The sequence below is a fragment of the Salmo salar genome, chromosome ssa20 (assembly GCF_905237065.1).
Source record: "Salmo salar chromosome ssa20, Ssal_v3.1, whole genome shotgun sequence".
In the NCBI taxonomy this organism is placed as follows: Eukaryota; Metazoa; Chordata; class Actinopteri; order Salmoniformes; family Salmonidae; genus Salmo; species Salmo salar.
The window spans coordinates 61,791,530-61,814,124 of NC_059461.1; the positions used below are offsets into that span (position 1 = coordinate 61,791,530).

Consider the following 22,595-nt stretch of genomic DNA (forward strand, 5'->3'; position numbering starts at 1 on the left):
TAAGGAGGACAGCGGCTCTTTACTAAAGCCATGATTCCCAGGGTGTGGCGTGCCTGCGTGCGTGGCAGGAAAGGCCCCAACGACTGGCAGACCCCATGGGGGGTTTAATCCTCTGTGATTGGTCCATGGTGGACGGACAGCCCTGCTACTGGGTAAAACAAGGGATTCTGAGAACTCTGTGACATGGTGCTAAAAAGCACAAACACGGATATGGATGGCACACACACAAATGTCACATGTACACACACGCATGCACATGCACTCACACACAGCTGCACATTTTGCTAAATGAGTGTGAAAATAAAGTGAAAGCACCACTTCACATAACACGAAGATACAACCACGAGGGGAGTGGTAATTGCTTGCTGTGTGAAGACGGCTCGTTGCAGGCTAAATGAGTGGGCTGGGGGTGTGGAGGCTGTATCTTCGGGGTGTCTCCCTCGTGTTCAGCATGTGTGTTGTGGGTTAGCTGGGAGTTGGGGTGAAGGCCTGACTCTCTCTCACACATCAAGGAGTTATGACACCACAGTGTCCCTTCTTCATCATGACACAGCTGCTTGGCACTTTCCATGTTTCCATCATCAATTCACCAGGCTATTCATTATGATGCTGTGTTACTAAACATGGGCTGGGCTTTAGTGGGCTAAGGAAGTGTGGCCGGAGATGAGTTCTAGCCTCGTTTACCAAGACTTTGTAGATATTTAAGAGGTGTGAGGTTAGTTAGGCGAGTGAATGTAGAATAGTAACATTGTTTTTTTTATTAAACAAGATGTTTAGGTTCAGTGTGTGTCGTCGTGTGTGTGTGTCTCTTTAAGAGCGGTTGTGAGGTTGAGTTCCTGTAAATGAGCGAGCAGCCCTGAACTAATCTTCCATGGAGGAACAGATTCCAAGATTCTTATCAGTGGCGTGATTGAGAGGAATTACAAACAGTGAGAGAGAGAGCGAGTGTCTCTCCTGTCCAACCACCTAATCATACACTGCATACAGCCTTACACACTTTAATCAAACCACCCTCCACACAAACTGTTTCACAGGCCCTACCGTTAAAACAATGTGTCTTTGACCTTGGACATCTCAGCTAATAATCAAGTCAAGATGATGTGAAGTGCGAGGGGTAAGAGGTGAAGGAGAGACAGATTATAGTGAAAGAGTGAAGGAGATGAGGTAAATAAAGCAGCTTACAGCTGTTAAAGGGTGTGTGTGTGTGTGTGTGTGTAGCTTCACAACTGCCTTCAACAGAGCAGCATCCTATCCTCTAATTACACCACTAGGAATAGAACCTCTGAACGCCACACAGCCAGGACAGGGTGCCAGACCAATCACCCCATAACCACTCCGCTGTCTGTGTAGTCACTCCAACATACACAAGCAGTTCTATGGGGTTTGTTGCGTCATACTTCTTGGGTAGGACTTGTTGGGCTTTCCAGGACCAGTCACTGAGCTGTCGAGTCATTGCATTGTTTCATACTGGCTCTGTTGGTTTTCGGGGTTGACTTGACCACTGTTAGAAGGAGCCATGGTACTGAAGGCCCTACGGTAGAGTGAGACGTTTTTCCTCCTTTTCTTCTCTTTTCATTTCGCTCTCTCTCTGTGCAGTTAATTCAGGACAAACAGACTGCGAGTCACCCGGGATTGCAGGCCAATCAAGACCAAGGGACTCGCCTCGCTCTCTGTTACTCTAAAGCAGGCGGCTTCAGAGACCAACGTGGCAGTTGTTTTGATCATGAGGCTTAATGATGAAAGGCTCCTAAATTACAGCATCCAAGTGGGGAGGACTATGCAGCTACTCCGCACACACTAACCCACTCACTCTTACCTTGTTAAGGGAAAAAAAAGAAAGAAATGTGGCTCTTGGGGATACTTTTTGGGGTGCCCCAACACTGTCATATTTCAAAACTCTTAGAGTCTTTCAGACTTGGGCAGGCATAAATGAGGTGGCAACGCACCCATGTGGTGATTTGGCAGTAAAGTTAACAGGGGGGGGGGGCTTGAAGTGGACATTTAGGACACAGCCATCGTGTATACTCAGTGTGTTACACTTGACAGTACAATGAAAGGTGGTCACGGTTGCCGGCTGGACGCTGTGCGGTTGGCCAGAGCGGCGCCCCCCCCCTGCTCCTGGTAAATTCGGCTCCACACACAAACATGCAGGCACGCACACACATATAGGGTAAAGGTCGACTGAGTCAAGTCTAAGTCGTCAAGGTGAACCAAGGGCGCCCCCTACAGATTGGACCGGTCATACAGGCCAGGGAAAGAGGACTTGAAGAGGGGGAGGAGTTGTTCTGTAATTGCCAAACAACAGCTCTGCTAAACCTCCAAGTAACAATCCTTCTAGATTAAATGTGGCATTTACCTGCTTGGAGAGCACGCTATGTATGTGTAGGTGATTAATGTGTGTGCCGTGTAAGAGTGATCGTGCGCTTTGTGTGAGCGTATCTGTGACTCGAGTGCATGTGAAGACGTAAAACATCATCTGTACAAGGGTGTGTGTTGGAGATTTATTGTCACACACATTGTCAATGGGTGCATGGGTTAGCCTATGTGTTTGTAAGCAAAAGATTGAGGATGTGTATGTGTACAAAGGTATACATTTAGTTAATGTATAAAGGCGGTGAATGTCTGTTACAAAAGATTTCTTCCTGGGAGGTGCATTCTAGTCTGGTCAGAAGCAGAGGCATGTGAAGGATTCCTACCAAAGACTGGAGGTCACAGTAAGCACCATCACTCAGCAGCTACTTTATTAGCTGCTCCTTCACACACACACACCGCACACACACTGCACTGTGTGGTGCCTTTATTTCCGAGGGGGAACAATCCATAAAAGGGGGAAGACGCCAGTGCAAAATCATTTGGTGTAGAGTGAGGCCAGGAAGCATCCACGGCACTCTGGGTAAAACTGAACCACACACACAGTCTCTCTCCTTAAAGGGATACTACGGGATTTTGGCAATGAAGCCAAAGTCACATGAACACCACTTGTAAGTCTCTGCATCTAGTATTAAAGAAGTTAGAGGTAGTTTTGTGAGTCAATGCCAACTAGCATTAGCGCAATGACTGGAAGTCTATGGTATTTGCTAGCATACTAGCAGTTAAAAGAATTCCAGTTAGCAATTGCGTTAATGCTTGTTAGCAACTTCCTTCAAACTGCATGAAGAGACATAAAAATGGTATCCACAAGTTCATCTGACTCTGGGGAAGAACAGACTCAATTCGTTGGGGCATGGATAGGACAAGATGTCTAAAGTGTTCCACAGGGATGCTGGCCCATGTTGACTCCAATGTGTCCCACAGTTGTGTCAAGTTGGCTGGATGTCCTTTGGTTGGTAGACCATTCTTGATACATATGGGAAACTGTTGAGCGTGAAAAACCCAGCAGCGCTACAGTTCTTGACACACTCAAACCGGTGCGCCTCAGTGGAGGCTCCTCAGAGGAGGACCATCCTCCTCAGTGAATTTCATAAAAATATATATTTTTAAACATTTTAAAAGTTGTCATTTTTAGATTAAAACACACTGTTTTGCAATGAAGGTCTACAGTAGCCTCAACAGCACTCTGTAGGGTAGCACCATGGTGTAGCTGGAGGACAGCTAGCTTCCATCCTTCTCTGGGTACATTAACTAAAATAAAAAACCTAGGAGGCTCATAGTTCTCATTCCCTTCAATAGACTTACAGAGTAATTATGAAAACTTCCGGAGGACATCCTCCAACCTATCAGAGCTCTTGCAGCATGAACTGACATGTTGTCCACTCAATAAAAGGATCAGAGAATTAATCTAGCACTGAGAGCATAAGCTACAGCTAGCTAGCACTGCAGTGCAGTGCAGTGCATAAAATGTGGTGAGTAGTTGACTCAAAGACAATAGTTGAACAGTTTTGAACAATTTAATTTCTTCCAAAATGAAGGAAAAGCAAGAGAGATAGTCATTTTTTTCACTTTCCATTTCAAATACTTAGCTAGAAAATTCAGCTTGCTAGTTTAGCTTACTTAAACAACCTGCTCAAACAGAAGGACGCTACATTAGCTAGCTGGCTATGACTATCCAACACAACACTGGAACTCTTCCAAGTCAAGGTAAGCTTTTGGTTTGACTAATTTATTGCAACCAGGGCCCACCGATGTAAGTGCTAAACTGCTTACCGATTTAACACTAACATTACTGCATAATTATAGCGGGTTTACTAACGCGTTAGTTCAATGAGTTATGATGACTATGATGTTACTTTAGCTAATATGGTGACAACAATGTAGGCTGTGTGGAGTGGTTTGTAAAGGTTTTTTCACCTGGTCACATACAGCTGATGTGGCGGAGATCTTTGTGGGCTATACTCGGCCTTGTCTTAGGATGGTAAGTTGGTGGTTGGAGAAATCCCTCTAGTGGTGTGGGGGCTGTGCTTTGGCAAAGTGGGTGGGGTTATATCCTGCCTGTTTGGCCCTGTCCGGGGGTATCATCGGATGGGGCCACAGTGTCTTCTGATCCCTCCTGTCTCAGCCTCCAGTATTTATGCTGCAGTAGTTTATGTGTCGGGGGGCTAGGGTCAGTCTGTTACATCTGGAGTATTTCTCTTGTCTTATCCGGTGTCCTGTGTGAATTTAAATATGCTCTCTCTAATTCTCTCTTTCTTTCTTTCTTTCTTTCTCTCGGAGGACCTGAGCCCTAGGACCATGCCTCAGGACTACCTGGCATGATGACTCCTTGCTGTCCCCAGTCCACCTGGCCGTGCTGCTGCTCCAGTTTCAACTGTTCTGCCTGCGGCTATGGAACCCTGACCTGTTCACCGGACGTGCTTGTTGCACCCTCGACAACTACTATGATTATTATTATTTGACCATGCTGGTCATTTATGAACATTTTAACATCTTGACCATGTTCTGTTATAATATCCACCCGGCACAGCCAGAAGAGGACTGGCCACCCCTCATAGCCTGGTTCCTCTCTAGGTTTCTTCCTAGGTTTTTGGCCTTTCTAGGGAGTTTTTCCTAGGGAGTTTTTCCTAGCCACCGTGCTTCTTTCACATGCATTGCTTGCTGTTTGGGGTTTTAGGCTGGGTTTCTGTACAGCACTTTGAGATATCAGCTGATGTACGAAGGGCTATATAAATACATTTGATTTGATGTGTTGTGCATTGAAGTCCATCAGCAAAGAGAAAAGGTGAGAGGAGAGAGCAGATATGCAAGTAGGAATACAACATGGCTGCAATGAAAGTGAACTGTGATTAGGGGTGCATTTAGAAAAACAGAAGCAAACTAAACAGGGATAAACAAATCCGAAGTTGTCCAATTGAAACTCGTTTGCAAATGTTGGACTAATGATTACATCCTAGATCAGCTAGATGCAGTCAAGAGTGTGCAACTCAAATTTCTCTCTCGACCTGTGTGCACCTACGTTGTAAACTTTAATTCAAAGGTTGGTAGCAACTAGTGGCGCTGCAGGTCAGCGGTTTGTTCACCCGCACCCGCCAGCAATTGCTAACAACTCCTCAGCAAACCGCCCGACTATATGTTGCCTATATTTGGTGTATAATTTTACTGCAAGAAACGCTTAATTCTGTAGGAATTATTATTAAGGCTATAGCCCTATTCGCAAGGGACTAGTATTACCAGAGAACATTGATTATGTATTTATTACCCCCACATTATTCCAGAGGACGTTTTTACAATCTGCCCCCTGTAATTCTCAGTTATGACGGATGTCTGGAGTTTTTTTTCTTCTAGGTGTTGAGATATTTCAACAAGTCCAGGCGATAACATGCTACATTGATAACGCGAGCTTCGTCCGCAAGTTTCTAAACCATACCAAACCATCGTTGGTATGGTGTCGCCATAATATTTGATTTGAGGATATTTTAATGATCCACAGCAGACATCCTAAATGCCACCAGCCTTCAGATGTAAGCTAAACAGCCAACTTGCAATTGATATGCGTTTTTAGGCTATGGATGAGAAAGTTAACTTGTTCCAAACGTTTAGGTCAGTTGTATGCTGCTCTGCGATCTATTAACAGCAAGGGTTGCATTAAATCGGCGCAATATCTTTTTATGATGCATTTGGTGATGTTCAATTAATTCGCACAACGTATAAACAAAAGCATTCACTGAAAGTTGATACATGTAGGCCCTTCATATAGTCAATGCGCAGCACTTTGTTCAATATGTCGAATCAGTTAGTGTTTTCTTGCTCAAATAGCGAGCAACACCTGCACAGAGATGTCGATTCACACGGGACTAGTACTATCAGAGGACCTTGGAGTTCACCAAAAACAGTAGGTTATTCTGGTTAGTCAATGTCCAGATTTCAGTTTCCATTTAACCCATCTAAACAGTAGGCTACACAGTTCCTTGACATGCCATTGGCCTATTTGAAGTCCTGTCTTGTGACTGTCGAATTTGCATAGCGCCTCACAATCATTTTTTAAATATATTTTACTTTACCTTTATTTAACTAGGCAAGTCAGTTAAGAACAAATTATAATTTTCAATGACGGCCAGTTAACAGTGGGCAGAAAGACAGATTTATATAAATATATATATTTTACCTTGTCAGCTCGGGGATTCAACCTTGCAACCTTTCGGTTACTAGTTCAACGCTCTAACCACTAGGCTACCTGCGGCCAAACATAGCCAGGACTGCCATCATCCTCTTTGACCACTTCACCAAATATTTTCCAAACATTATTTTTATTGCCCTCACTTCTCTTTATTTTCAACTCTCCTTTCTCAGCCTTTGTCTTATTGAATTAAACATCGACAATGGCCTTTTTGCCTCTGTAGATTGATGTTAACTTTCTTTGCATTATCTGGCAATTGGGCGTGTACAGTGGGGGGAAAAGTATTTGATCCCCTGCTGATTTTGTACGTTTGCCCACTTACAAAGAAATGATCAGTCTATCATTTTAATAGTAGGTTTATTTGAACAGTGAGAGACAGAATAACAACAAAAAAATCCAGAAAAACACATGTCAAAAATGTTATAAAATGATTTGCATTTTAATGAGGGAAATAAGTATGTGACCCCTCTGCAAAACATGACTTGTACTTGGTGGCAAAACCCTTGTTGGCAATCACAGAGGTCAGACGTTTCTTGTAGTTGGCCACCAGGTTTGCACACATCTCAGGAGGGATTTTGTCCCACTCCTCTTTGCAGATCTTCTCGAAGTCATTAAGGTTTCGAGGCTGACGTTTGGCAACTCGAACCTTCAGGTCCCTCCACAGATTTTCTATGGGATTAAGGTCTGGAGACTGGCTAGGCCACTCCAGGACCTTAATGTGCTTCTTCTTGAGCCACTCCTATGTTGCCTTGGCCGTGTGTTTTGGGTCATTGTCATGCTGGAATACCCATTCCACGACCCATTTTCAATGCCCTGGCTGAGGGAAGGAGGTTCTCACCCAAGATTTGACGGTACATGGCCCCGTCCATCGTCCCTTTGATGCGGTGAAGTTGTCCTGTCCCCTTAGCAGAAAAATACCCCCAAAGCATAATGTTTCCACCTCCATATTTGACGGTGGAGATGGTGTTCTTGGGGTCATAGGCAGCATTCCTCCTCCTCCAAACACGGCGAGTTGAGTTGATGTCAAAGAGCTCCATTTTGGTCTCATCTGACCACAACACTTTCACCCAGTTGTCCTCTGAATCATTCAGATGTTCATTGGCAAACTTCAGACGGGCATGTATATGTATTCTTGAGCAGGGGGACCTTGCGGGCGCTGCAGGATTTCAGTCCTTCACGGCATAGTGTGTTACCAATTGTTTTCTTGGTGACTACGGTCCCAGCTGCCATGAGATCATTGACAAGATCCTCCCGTGTAGTTCTGGGCTGATTCCTCACCGTTCTCATGATCATTGCAACTCCACGAGGTGAGATCTTGCATGGAGCCCCAGGCCGAGGGAGATTGACAGTTCTTTTGTGTTTCTTCCATTTGCGAATAATCGCACCAACTGTTGTCACCTTCTCACCAAGCTGCTTGGCGATGGTCTTGTAGCCCATACCAGCCTTGTGTAGGTATACAATCTTGTCCCTGACATCCTTGGAGAGCTCTTTGGTCTTGGCCATGGTGGAGAGTTTGGAATCTGATTGATTGATTGATTGCTTCTGTGGACAGGTGTCTTTTTTACAGGTAACAAGCTGCGGTTAGGAGCACTCCCTTTAAGAGTGTGCTCCTAATCTCAGCTCGTTACCTGTATAAAAAGACACCTGGGAGCCAGAAATCTTTCTGATTGAGAGGGGGTCAAATACTTATTTCCCTCATTAAAATGCAAACGTACAAAATCAGCAGGGGATCAAATACTTTTTTCCCCCCACTGTATAGTTAAACCATGAAGTTTAGCCTTATGCACTAATACCAGATAGGTAATTATTACTTTCATGATTGTAGGCTGTCTCCTCCCCTTCATCTACACTGATTGAAGTGGATTTAACAAGTGACATCAATAAGGGATCTTAGCTTTCACCTGGATTCACTTAGTCTTTGGAATTCAAGCCAGTTCAATCTTGATTTCATCAGACCAGAGAATCTTGTTTCTCATGGTCTGAGAGTCTTTAGGTGCCTTTTGGCAAACTCCAAGCGGGCTGTCATGTGCCTTATACTGAGGAGTGGCTTCCGTCTGGCCACTCTACCATAAAGGCCTGATTGGTGGAGTGCTGCAGAGATGGTTGTCCTGGAAGTTTATCCCATCTCCACAGAGAAACTCTGGAGCTCTGTCAGAGTGACCATTGGTTTCTTGGTCACCTCCTTGACCAAGGCCCTTCTCCCCCGATTGCTCAGTTTGGCCGGGCGGCCAGCTCTAGGAAGAGTCTGGGTGGTTCCAAACTTCTTCCATTTAAGAATGATGGAGGCCACTGTGTTCTTGGGGACCTTGAATGCTTTAGAAATGTTTTGGTACCCTTCCCCAGATCTGTGCCTTGACACAATCCTGTCTCGGAACTCTACGGACAATTCCTTTGACCTCATGTTTTTGCACTGACATGCACTGTCAACTGTGGGACCTTATATAGACAGGTGTGTGCCTTTCCAAATCATGTCCAATCAATTGAATTGACCACAGGTGGACTCCAATCAAATTGTAGAAACCTCTCAAGGCAGATCAATGGAATCAGGACGCATCTGAGCTCAATTTCGAGTCTCATAGCAAAAGGGTCTGAATACTTATGTAAATAAGGTATGTTTTTAATACATTTGCAAACACTTTAAAAAAAACTGTTTTTGCTTTGACATTATGGGGTATTGTGTGTATAGATTACTGAAGATTTAAAAAAAGGTTTTAATCCATTTTAGAATAAAGTTGTAACGTAACAAAATGTGGAAAAAGTCAAGGGGTCTAAATACTTTCCGAAGGCACTGTATGTCATGGAAAGAGCAGGTGCTCCTAATGTTTTGTACACTCAGTGTATATTTCCACACTATGAGGTTGGAATAATACCCGTTTATAGTGTAAGAGCTGTTTGAAAAGACCGCCTTAAATTTCAGCCCGTTTTGGTGAGATGGAGTTTTGGTCTGTATGGTGACATCACAATGTGGTAAATTAGTTAATAGACCAATAAGAAAGATTTCCAAACCTCTCTGCCAATAACAGCTAATTTTCAGTCTCCCAGACATTCCTAGCAAAATTCTTGCTTTAGAAATTGCCCTTTGCTAAGAAGCTATTTATGTTTATTTTTGGCCATTTTAATTTAAAACAATCACAGTAAGGTTTTAATTGTTACCCAAAAATGATTTGTATTGAGAAAAAACGACTGCATTGGGACCTTTAAGGCTGCATTGTGTTTTCAACGTCTGAAAGCCCTTGTGACACGGGTGAGCGTGTTAGATTCATTTTTGGGCCATGATCCCAGTGATTACTGACACACCAAACTCACTAACCTCTCTTCCGTTGTGAGGAGAGCAACATAACTCATCTGTTGTGAGGTTAGCAGCGTAACTCAACACCTCACACACCTATGGCTGTCTCCCGGGTGTCGGACCGACATCAAGGCCTGACTGAGTGAGTGTGATCACAGAAACACAAAGGGAGTGCCCCAGTGTGTGACTTCACATATCAATGCATGGTTGTTGTCACTCTCCCACAGTGGAATGAAGTGCCATTGTCATTGCAGGGCCTGCTTGATCAAGCCACTTCCATTGTGTGTAGACTGCAGGTGAGTGCATGCACCCTCAGGCACAGGCCCCACTGACTACCGTTCTAACACAAACGCATACATCCCCACTTCATAGGCCCTTTCCGCCACACCCTGGAGCCCCACAGAAGAGGTTAAGACTGGGACACACCCTGGGGCCCCACAGAAGAGGTTAAGACTGGGACACCCCCTGGAGCCCCACAGAAGAGGTTAAGACTGGGACACCCCTGGAGTCCCACAGAAGAGGTTAAGACTGGGACACCCCCTGGAGTCCCACAGAAGAGGTTAAGACTGGGACACCCCCTGGAGCCCCACAGAAGAGGTTAAGACTGGGACACCCCCTGGAGCCCCACAGAAGAGGTTAAGACTGGGACACCCCCTGGAGCCCCACAGAAGAGGTTAAGACTGGGACACCCCCTGGAGCCCCACAGAAGAGGTTAAGACTGGGACACCCCCTGGAGCCCCACAGAAGAGGTTAAGACCTGGACAGTGAGGCTGTGTCCCCTTGATCTGGGTTCACACTCAACAACAAAGAACTCCTCATCCCTCAACTCACTTTCTTCAACACGGATTGATTTCCAAAACTTGCCTTCAAATTCAGATTAGCATTCTTTACATCCAAAATAAATACTTTTGGTGTGTATGCCTGTGTGTGTGTTGCAGTGAGCCATCTCCTTACCGCTGGGGTTGAATTCCATGCAGGATATGGGTTTGTCATGGGCTGGGAAGTGGGCCACCACTCCCTCTCCATCTGAGTCCTCACTCACCAGGACCTGGAACACACACACATACACAATTGAATGTACACAGAGCGGGACCAAATTCCAACACATGGACTTATTTTGCATCTTGCTGTAAAATTAATGGAAAATTAATATGTTACAATCCCATTGGTAAAGACCATTGCCCCCTTGTGGATGTAATTAGCAATAATGCCAATAAACACCAGAGAGAGGCTTGGAATGGCAAGTCACTCAGCAGCAAAAAAAGAGAACTCTCACTCTTTCTATACTGTCACAGCAGCACTATGCCAGTCATCTGTCTCCATGTGCTGCATGAAAACTAAGACGGCTGACAAGAGGCTGATCTCAGACCAGTAGCTAAGCTCTAAGTCCTCCGACTGTGCAAAACAAATCACAGTGCTGCTGAGTATGAGTCTGTTCTCAGGCGAGGGACTTTGTGTGTGTAAACATTTCTGGTCTTGAACAGATTATAACTAAGCTCAGACATGAGGCCAGAGAAAGAGTGAGAGAGAGAAAGGAGAACGGAAAGATAGAAAGAGCAGGTCGGTCTCAAAGTGATACATCTGGCCTAGTGTTGCATTAAGGAGCTGGGAGCAGTGCTGCATTCGTATTAATATGAGCCAGTCCAAACACAAAACAACCACTGAGCTCAACTGAGCCCTTTATTTCAGACTGGACTGGAGGGAGAGAAGGAGAGAGGAAAGGAGGGAAAGAGAAGAACAAGGAAAAGTGGTGACATAAGCCAGACCCCTTTTATTACATCAGAGGCACACTGTTGTTGTGTGAGGGAATCCTGCTGAAGCCCTTTGAAAAGGAGAATTAGTGTCGGGGGCTACCTCTGGAGAGTAAACCTATTATACAGGAGGAATGTGTGTGTGTAAAGAGGGGTCACCACTTCCAATGAAAGAGTCAACAAACTAATAGTTTGAGTTGAGAGATGTGGCAAGAAAGCAACGCAAAACCTGTATAACACACAGCTATACGCTGAAGTCACACAGAAATCCCCCTTCTTTCCCTCCCTCCCCTCTCTCGCCCCCTCCTCACTCCCTCTTTCTCCTAACTGTGTTTATGTGCAGTGTAGGGTTACTGTAAAATTGCTGGTGACACAGTGCAGACCTGCATCTGAGGAACTTAGCCCCGGTCTGGAGGAGCCCTCAGGAGACTGTGTGCGTGCGCGCGCGCACATCCCACACACACACAGTGTTGTGTGGTCATAGTTTAGGAATTCAATGATTCTTCCACTGCACTACAATAAAAGACATGGTATGGATTTATAGTAACCTTATGCCCCTTATACATAACAGCTATAACCAACAATAGGGTGAGCATTACACAGACAGCCTTTCACTAAGAGAGCTAGGAAGAGAGGAATGTGCCAAAAATAGAGTACAAGCATCTTGTGAGGTTACTGGTGATGATTAGCAGTGCATTCATTAAGTCTCCCCACAGCTTAAAAAAGCTGGCGCTGTGGCGAAGGCCGAGCTGGAAAAATATGAGTGAGCAAGCAAAATAAATCCCACCTTAGGCCCCGAGGTACTGTCAGGTACGTGTGTGGGGTTGGTTGGTGGGCTCCTGTGTTGGGTCTAGCAGAGGATAAAAAAAAAAAGGTTTAACCTGGGAGGTTTCTCACCACACCACAAAACCCAAAAGGTGTGTTTACGGAGGTCAGAAAGGACAAGAAAAAGGAGGGAAGAGAGGATAGAGAATCTGTTCTGATTTAAACGTGTGTGTAAAAGGGCCTTGTATGTGAGAAGTGTAAACATGTAAGGCTGTAGCTCAGTAAATGTGACACTCTATTAAAGATACTGTACAAGGAAACGGACACCTGGGAACGTTTTCTGGTTACCCACAACGCATCAGTAAAAAACACTTCTAACTCTGATGAGAGAATGTCTAGAGACAGTTTGGTGCAAACAAAGAACAGCTGTGCTGGTGGGAGATTATAATACCTCAATGGATCGTAAAGGAAATCACACTACAAACTATCACCCTCATGCTCTTAAGGAAATCACAAATGTCATGGATATATTGGAACTAGTGGATATATGGGGGCTTAAATATCCTGACCTAGTGAGTTATACAAGACGGAGGCTCAATCAAGCTAGTTGTCTTGACTACTTTCTTGTGTCATTCTCGTTGGCACCAAAAGTTTAAAAAGTGTTGATAGGGGCCAGAACGCGGTCGGACTATCAGATAATTGGCATATACATTACTCTTAATGAAATTCCACGTGGGCGAGGATATTGGAAATTTTATCAAACCCTAATGGATGATAAAAACAAGTGAACTAGGACAGAGGAATTTAACTGAATTTTTCCGACATAACATAAGTACAGCAGATCCCCTTATTGTATGGGACACTTAAATGTTTAGGTCAAAAGAGTCCATATTAACAAAGGAAATAGACCTTCTAACAGAACAGATAGATACCAATAAAACTGTACCAAAGGCTCAGAATAAATTACAGGAAAAACAAAAAGAAACAGAAGAACTTATTCAACAAAGATCCTCGCCCATGTTTTTCACAGTACGACTGGAGTTTAGAAATAAATGCCTGGAACATTTGAATTTTGGAGAATCTCTTATGAAATGGGTTAAAGTCATGTATAGTAACCCTAGGTGTAAAATAGTAAATAATGGCTACTTCTCAGAAAGTTTAAAACTGTCAAGAGGAGGAAAACGTGTATATAATTACGTATTGGATCACCAAAAATACAACATTTACATTACCATGTAGTTTACCAATAAAATGGTCTGATGGTGATGTGGACATACTCGGTATACATATCCTGACAGAAATACATCATCTCACTCCAATAAATGTAAATAGAAAGTTAGCAAAAATAGAGAAGATCTTGCTACCATGGAAAGAAAAATACCTGTCTATTTGTGGAAAAATTACCCTGATTAACTCTTCAGTCACATCCCAGTTGACCTATTTGCTTATGGTCTTGCCTACACCTATCGAACCGTTATTTAAATTATAATTAAAAAAAAGATTCAATTTTATTTGGAACGGCAAGCCAGACAAAATTAATTAATTTATTTATATAATGAATATGAATTCGGACGGCAGAAATCATTAAATATTAAAGCATTAGACCTCTCACTACAGGCTTCAACAACATGTGACAAAAGTTACTTAAATCCAAACTAGTTCTCTAGCAAATGAAAAAGAATGTCTCACCCCATTTTCAAGAATGGCCTTATTCAGATTACAACCTCGCACTTTCAATATTTGAAAAGGAAATCTCCCAAAATATCGCTATTGTTAAAAACAAGCCATAGAAAGTTGGTTGCAATTTCAATTTAATCCACAAGAAAAAAACAGAACAAATAATACAACAAACAGTGGTTAAACTCAAAAATACTAATAGATAAAACATTTTTTAAAGTATTAAAAACAAAATAGTCCTATTTATGATATAATTTACAAATATTATACTGGTGGAGTTATGTCACACATGAAGCTAAGAAAAATATATGGAAATGTCTGCTCTACTCAAAATTACAACCAACTAATTGCAGCATTACTGCAAAAATGGAAGAGCAAAGTAGAAGGGGGAAAAAGTAAGGAACTTGTCTGTCGGCCCTGCATTAAAGACCATAATTGGTTAAAGAAAATTGTGATAAATAAAAAACTTTACCAGTTTCATTTATTGGACCAAAAAAACTGACAGCAGTGCCATATAGATTGCGAAATAGTTGGGAAGAGATTTTCGATGTACCGATTCCATGGCACATGGTTTATGAACTGAAACGCAAAATGATGCCGGATTTCAAAACTTAGAATATTTCAATTGAATTATTATACGAAATTCTTGCAAACCAATAGAATGAATGAATGAATGAAAATATATATATATATATATATATATATATATATATATATATATATATATATATATATATATATATATATATATATTAATAATTTGTTTTGGTACTGTCCATATGTAGCTTGTTTTTGGTCACAGGTCCAGGAATGGCTGAAGAATTGCAACATTTACCTGGAGCTAACGCCGCAGATAGCAATACTGGGTGATTTTAAAAGTCATAGTCAATAATCAATAATATAATAATAGTTTTAGCAAAAAATATATATTTTTAATTTACAATCTGTAGAAATTATGAGAATAGAAAAGGTTCAGAACTTCTGTGAAACAAAATAGCACAGTTACAATATGTGGCAAATAGAAATCCAATATGGATGGTGTTAAGAGATAGATGAGAGGGGTTGAATGGAGCTGAAGTTTGGGAATAATAACAAGATAACTAATGTAAAACATATATACAGTTGAAGTTGGGAGTTTACATACACCTTAGCCAAATACATTTAAACTCAGTTTCACAATTCCTGACATTAAATCCTAGTAAAAACTCCCTGTCTTAGGTCAGTTAGAATCACCACTTTATTCTAAGAATGTGAAATGTCAGAATAATAGTGGAGAGAATTATTTATTTCAGCTTTTATTTCTTTCATCACATTCCCAGTGGGTCAGAAGTTTACATACACTCAATTAGTATTTGGTAGCATTGCCTTGAAATTGTTTAACTTGAGTCAAACATGTTGGGTAGCCTTCCACAAGCTTCCCACAATAAGTTGGATGAATTTTGGCCCATTCCTCCTGACAGAGCTGGTGTAACTGAGTCAGGTTTGTAGGCCTCCTTGCTCACACACACTTTTTCAGTTCTGCCCACAAATGTTCTATGGGATTGAGGTCAGGGCTTTGTGATGGCCACACCAATACCTTGACTTTGTTGACCTTAAGCCATTTTGCCACAACTTTGGAAGTATGCTTGGGGTCATTGTCCATTTTGAAGACCCATTTGCGACCAAGCTTTACCTTCCTGAATGATGTACTTGTTCTGGGATTGATTTGCACTTTTCGCACCAAAGTACGTTCATCTCTAGGAGACAGAACGCATCTCCTTCCTGAGCGGTATGATGGCTGCGTGGTCCCATGGTGTTTATACTTGCGTATTATTGTTTGTACAGATGAACGTGTACCTTCAGGCGTGGATGAAGGATGAACCAGACTTGTGGATGTCTACAAAAAATATTTCTGAGGTCTTGGCTGATTTCTTTCGATTTTTCCCATGATGTCAAGCACTGAGTTTGAAGGTAGGCCTTGAAATACATCCACAGCTACACCTCCAATTGACTCGAATTATGTAAATTAGCCTATCAGAAGCTTCTAAAGCCATGACATCATTTTCTGGAATTTTCCAAGCTGTTTGAAAGGCACAGTCAACTTAGTGTATGTAAACTTCTGACCCACTGGAATTGTGATACAGTGAATTATAAATTAAATAATCTGTCTGTAAACAATTGTTGGAAAAATGACTTGTCATGCAAAGTAGATGTCCTAACCAACTTGCCAAAACTACAGTTTGTTAACAAGAAATTTGTGGAGTGGTTGAAAAACAAGTTTTAATGACTCCAACCTAAGTGTATGTAAACTTCCTACTTCAACTGTAGGTCCAGAACTTTTGTGAAATAAATAGATGGGAGAGGTTGAGTTTAGAGGAAGGAGTAAAAACAAAACATAATATAACTATTGTAAAATAGACTGTGCCCATAAAATATATATATTTTATGTATAAGCCGAAGTGTTGTTGTTCACTAGTTCACTCCAATTAGGGAAGGGTAGTGGGGTTAGAAAGTAATAAAAGGAACATTTATTTTAAAAACACGTGTGTGTGTGTGTGTGTGTGTATGTATATATGTATATATATATATATATATATATATATATATATATATATGTATGTACAGTAGCAAGAAAAAGTATGTGAACCCTTTGGAATTACCTGGATTTCTGCATAAATTGGTAATCAAATTTGATCTGATCTTCATCTAAGTCACAACAACAGACAAACATAGTGTGCTTTAACTAATAACACACAAATTATTGTATTTTTCTTGTCTATATTGAATACATCATTTAAACATTCACAGTGTAGGTTGAAAAAAAGTATGTGAACCCCTAGGCTAATGACTTCTCCAAAAGCTAATTGGAGTCAGGAGTCAACTAACCTGGAGTCGAATCAATGAGATGAGATATGTTGGTTGGAGCTGCCTCGCCCGAAAAAACACAATTTGAGTTTGCTATTCACAAGAAGCATTGCCTGATGTGAACCATGCCTCAAACAAAATAGATCTCAGAAGACCTGAGACTAAGAATTGTTGACTTGCATAAAGCTGGAAAGGGTTACAAAAGTATCTCTAAAAGCCTTGATGTTCATCAGTCCACAGTAAGACAAATTGTGTATAAATGGAGAAAGTTCAGCACTGCTGCTACTCTCCCTAGGAGTGGCCGTCCTGCAAAGATGACTGCAAGAGCGCAGCGCAGAATGCTCAATGAGTTTAAGAAGAATCCTAGAGTGTCAGCTAAAGACTTACAGAAATCTCTGGAACACGCTAACATCTCCGTTGACGAGTCTACGATACGTAAAACACTAAACAAGAATGGTGTTCATGGGAGGACACCACGGAAGAAGCCACTGCTGTTCAACAAAAACAATTTCTGCACGTGTGAAGTTTGCTAAAGTGCACCTGGATGTTCCACAGCGCTACTGGCAAAATATTCTGTGGACAGATGAAATTACAGTTGAGTTGTTTGGAAGGAACACACAACACTATGTGTGGAGAAAAAAGGCACAGCACACCAACATCAAAACCTCATCCCAACTGTAAAATATGGTGGAGGGAGCATCATGGTTTGGGGCTGCTTTTCTGCCTCAGGGCCTGGACAGTTTGCTATCATCGACTAAAATTAATTTCCAAGTTTATCAAGACATTTTGCAGGAGAATGTTAGGCCATCTGTCCGCCAATTGAAGCTCAACAAAAGTTAGGTGATGCAACAGGACAATGACCCAAAACCCAGAAGTAAATCAACAGAATGGCTTCAACAATAGAAAATACAACTTCTGGAGTTGCCCAGTCAGAATCCTGACCTCAACCCGATTGAGATGCTGTGGCCTGACCTCAAGAGAACAGTTCACACCAGACATCCCAAGAATATTGATGAACTGAAACAGTTTTGTAAAGAGGAATGATCCAAAATTCCTCCTGACCGTTGTGCAGGTCTGATCCGCAACTACAGAAGAAGAAAAAGTATGTAAACCCTTTGGAAATACCTGGATTTCTGCATAAATTGGTCATACAATTTGATCTGATCTTCATCTAGGTCACAACAATAGACAAACACAGTCTGCGTAAACTAATAACACACAAACAATGATATGTTTTCATGTCTTTATTGAACACACCGTGTAAACAGTAACAGTGCAGGGTTGGAAAAGTATGTGAACCCTTGTATTTAACTGGTTGACCCTCTTTTGGCAGCAATAACCTCAACCAAACGTTTTCTGTTGTTGCGGATCAGACCTGCACAACGGTCAGGAGGAATTTTGGACCATTCCTCTTTACAAAACTGTTTCAGTTCAGCAATATTCTTGGGATGTCTGGTGTGAACTGCTCTCAAGGTCATGCCACACAGCATCTCAAATCAGGTTGAGGTCAGGACTCGAAGAAAAACCCTTGAATGAGTAAGAGCTGCAATATTAAAGCTGATCTACCCCCTATAGCCTGGTCTTCACTTGGGACCTGTGCCAAAAGCAGGAAGAGACACATTCCCATGATGTATCTAGCAGCCAGTGGCAGTCTGAGATACAGTAGGTTGGGACGGTTTATAAAAGGTAGTGATGACACATTATTATCAGGTGAGAATTATTGTTCAAACAACCCCAAAACAAATTACTACATACACAAAAACCAACCAAGATGTATGTTTCGCTTTGTACACTTTTTCAACATTACTTCAGAGCCATGGTGCATAACACAAATGGTAAGACACAGTAATACATGTACCTCTTCAACATCATCTTTTTATCTCCACATTGTGTGAAAACATTTTTTTGCAGTATTCCTTCTTCTTCTTCCATTTCTGGTTGCAGAACATGTATATTTTCTTACCATTACATCAGAAGGGGATTTAACCCGGTTGGAGAGCCAGGGTCTACACATACCTGTCCCTCTCCGACGTTGTGTGTGTCTATGACGGTGATTACTCCGGGGGCATGGGGGCTTCGGCGGGTGGTGCTGTGGGGGGTAGCACCCTCCTCGTCTGGGGCGCCAGTGGGTAGAGTACCAGCTAGCTGGGTCACCACCTTCCCCACCATGGTGAGACCAGTCTTTAGGGTCAAACCAGAACGACAGGGGGAAGGAGAGCAGCGCATATATAGAGGGGAGAGAGGGGGGAGGTGGAGAAAAGCAGGAAACAAACATCAGATTGGGCTCATCATCATAAACCAACTAGACACTTCCAATAAAGACACCAGTATGTCTGTTTGACTAAGGGGATCTGGGAGAGAAGTGTTGATCAATATAGAACGACTGTGTCTACGCATGCCTATAAGCGTGTGTGCATGTGTGTCTGTGAGAGAGAGACTGGCTATCTACTCAATGCTATCAGCTGCTGCTGATGATGTGGAGTGCTGAAACAGCAGGAGCCGAGTGTCTGCCACCAGTCTCTCCTCCCCAGACTCCCCCCTCTCAGCCCTACACAGATCAATGGCTCCTGTTTGGATTAGCACTAAAACGTCACACTGCAGTGATTAGAAAACACATTAGTGTTGATCAATTAGGAGCCAAACACACTGTTTCATTATTGATGGGGCTCTGAGCAATTTACACACACCAGTCTGTTAGTGGGCTAGGTGGAGTCGCCAAGTGAGGGAGTGTGTGTGTGGGTGGGTGAGTGTGTGATGCATAGACCCAACAAACGAGAGGCGCCACACGGTATTGACAGTGCTGCCTGGCCTGAATACCTGATTAAGTTCTCCGGGGCCCCTTTGCGCTGACACACACACAGTATACGGACTCCATTAGCTCAGGAAAGTGTAGCGGTGAGATAGTGCTGCTTAAGTGGAGTCTATCCATTTCCTTGAGCCTGGCCTGACCCAGGCCACAGAGGTGTTTGAGTCAGACACCCTGGCTAGGCCCGGAGAGGACATGGAGGAGCCTCCACACTGATGCAGAGCATCACACAGTCAGACAATGAGCAAGTTTGCTTTATGTTTACATTCCAGTGATTAGTATGAGGAACAATACAGCTGGAATTATGCGCTGTTACAAAATATTATTTCCAATAAAATGCTAGGAAATACTCCCCAAAAACTCCCCCTTAGCGCTCCTTCCACACCCCCTCTCGCCTTCTAAGTCTCTGGACAGCAGCACTCACTCAGTCGGAGTGTGGTGTTGTACACCGGAGGAGGGGGGCAGGGGTGAAAAAATTGAGATGGTAATATATAGTTCTAAACGGCGGCTGCAGACCGGGACCTCAATTCCCCCTCCCTCCGCTAGCCAGGCTAACACTTCAGCGCTGCTGCTGCTGCTCTATTTTATGAACAGTGCCTTGCAAAAAGTATTCACCCCCCTTGGCATTTTTCCTATTTTGTTGCATTACAACCTGTAATGTAAAAAGGCTTTTTATTTGGATTTCATGTGATGGACGTACACAAAAAAAATTACTTGTTTCAAAATATAAATTAAAAAGGAAAAGTGGTGCGTGCATATGTATTCACCCCCTTTGCTATGAAGCCCCTAAATAAGATCTGGTGCAAACAATTACCTTCAGAAGTCACATAATTAGTTACATAAATAAAGTCCACCTGTATGCAATCTAAGTGTCACATGATCTCAGTATATATATATATATATATATATACACACACCTGTTCTGAAAGGCCCCAGAGTCTGCAACACCACTAAGAAAGGGGCACCACCAAGCAAGCGGTACCATGAAGACCAAGGAGCTCTCCAAACAGGTCAGGGACAAAGTTGTGGAGAAGTACAGATCAGGGTTGGGTTATATAAAAATATCAGAAACTTTAAAAACACCCCACGGAGCACCATTAAATCCATTATTGAAAAATGGCACCACAACAAACCTGCCAAGAGATGGCTGCCCACCAAACCCCACAGAACAGGCAAAGAGGGCATTAATCAGAGGCAACAAAGAGATCAAAGATACCCCTGAAGGAACTGCAAAGCTCCACAGCGGAGAATGGAGTATATCTCCATAGGACCATCTCTCCATAGGACCACTTTAAGCCGTACACACCACAGAGCTGGGCTTTACGGAAGAGTGGCCAGAAAGAAATAAGCAACATGTTTGGTGTTCACCGAAAGGCATGTGGGACGCCAAAACGCATTGTTTTACGCTACTGCTACTCTCTGTTAATCATAGTCACTTTAACTATACATTCATGTACATATGTACAGTCATGGCCAAAAGTTTTGAGAATGACACAAATATTAATTTCCACAAAGTTTGCTGCTTCATTGTCTCTAGATATTTTTGTCAGATGTTACAATGGAATACTGACATATAATTACAAGCATTTGATAAGTGTCAAAGGCTTTTATTGACAATTACATGAAGTTGATGCAGAGTCAATATTTGCAGTGTTGACCCTTCTTTTTCAAGACCTCTGCAATCCGCCCTGGCATGCTGTAAATTAACTTCTGGACCACATCCTGACTGATGGCAGCCCATTCTTGCATAATCAATGCTTGGAGTTTGTCAGAATTTGTGGGTTTTTGTTTTTCCACCCGCCTCTTGAGGATTGACCACAAGTTCTCAATGGGATTAAGGTCTGGGGAGTTTCCTGGCCATGGACCCAAAATATCGATGTTTTGTTCCCCGAGCCACTTAGTTATCACTTTTGCCTTATGGAAGGTGTTCCATCATGCTGGAAAAGGCATTGTTCGTCACCAAACTGTTCCTGGATGGCTGGGAGAAGTTGCTCTCGGAGGATGTGTTGGTACCATTCTTTATTCATGGCTGTGTTCTTAGGCAAAATTGTGAGTGAGCCCACTCCCTTGGCTGAGAAGCAACCCCACACATGAATGGTCTCAGGATGCTTTACTGTTGGCATGACACAGGACTGATGGTAGCGCTCACCTTGTCTTCTCTGGACCAGATTTTTTCCGGATGCCCCAAACAATCGGAAAGGGGATTCATCAGAGAAAATGACTTTACCCCAGTCCTCAGCAGTCCAATCCCTGTACCTTTTGCAGAATATCAGTCTGTCCCTGATGTTTTTCCTGGAGAGAAGTGGCTTCTTTGCTGCCCTTCTTGACACCAGGCCATCCTCCAAAATTCTTCGCCTTACTGTGCGTGCAGATGCACTCACACCTGCCTGCTGCCATTCCTGAGCAAGCTCTGTACTGGTGGTGCCCCGATCCCGCAGCTGAATCAACTTTAGGAGACGGTCCTGGTGCTTGCAGGACTTTCTTGGGCGCCCTGAAGCCTTCTTCACAACAATTGAACCGCTCTCCTTGAAGTTCTTGAAGATCCGATAAATGGTTGATTTAGGTGCAATCTTACTGGCAGCAATATCCTTGCCTGTGAAGCCCTTTTTGTGCAAAGCAATGATGACGGCACGTGTTTCCTTGTAGGTAACCATGGCTGACAGAGGAATAACAATGATTCTAAAGACCAGCCTCCTTTTGAAGCTTCCAGTCTGTTATTTGAACTCAATCAGCATGACAGAGTGATCTCCAGCCTTGTCCTTGTCAACACTCACACCTGTGTTAACGAGAGAATCACTGACATGATGTCAGCTGGTCCTTTTGTGGCAGGGCTGAAATGCAGTAGAAATGTTTTTGGGGGATTCAGTTAATTTCCCTGGCAAAGAGGGACTTTGCAATTAATTGCAATTAATC

General features: G+C 42.8%; 1 protein-coding gene across 6 annotated transcripts in view; it reads right to left on the bottom strand.

Moving 5' to 3' along the window:
- The window catches only part of LOC106581027 (BCAS3 microtubule associated cell migration factor), a 338,435-nt gene that overhangs the window by 277,556 nt on the left and 38,284 nt on the right, over nt 1–22,595 (bottom strand). For 4 of the 6 annotated variants that reach the window (XM_045703731.1, XM_045703732.1, XM_045703734.1 and 1 more), the window contains exons 12-14: nt 18,893–19,057; nt 12,378–12,440; nt 10,794–10,887 (exon numbers count right to left, since the gene is read on the bottom strand). In XM_045703731.1, coding sequence (XP_045559687.1) covers nt 10,794–10,887; nt 12,378–12,440; nt 18,893–19,057 — 322 coding nt within the window. The remainder of the gene's footprint in view (nt 1–10,793; nt 10,888–12,377; nt 12,441–18,892; nt 19,058–22,595) is intronic. The other 2 variants (XM_045703733.1, XM_014162693.2) reach the window with 1 other exon arrangement.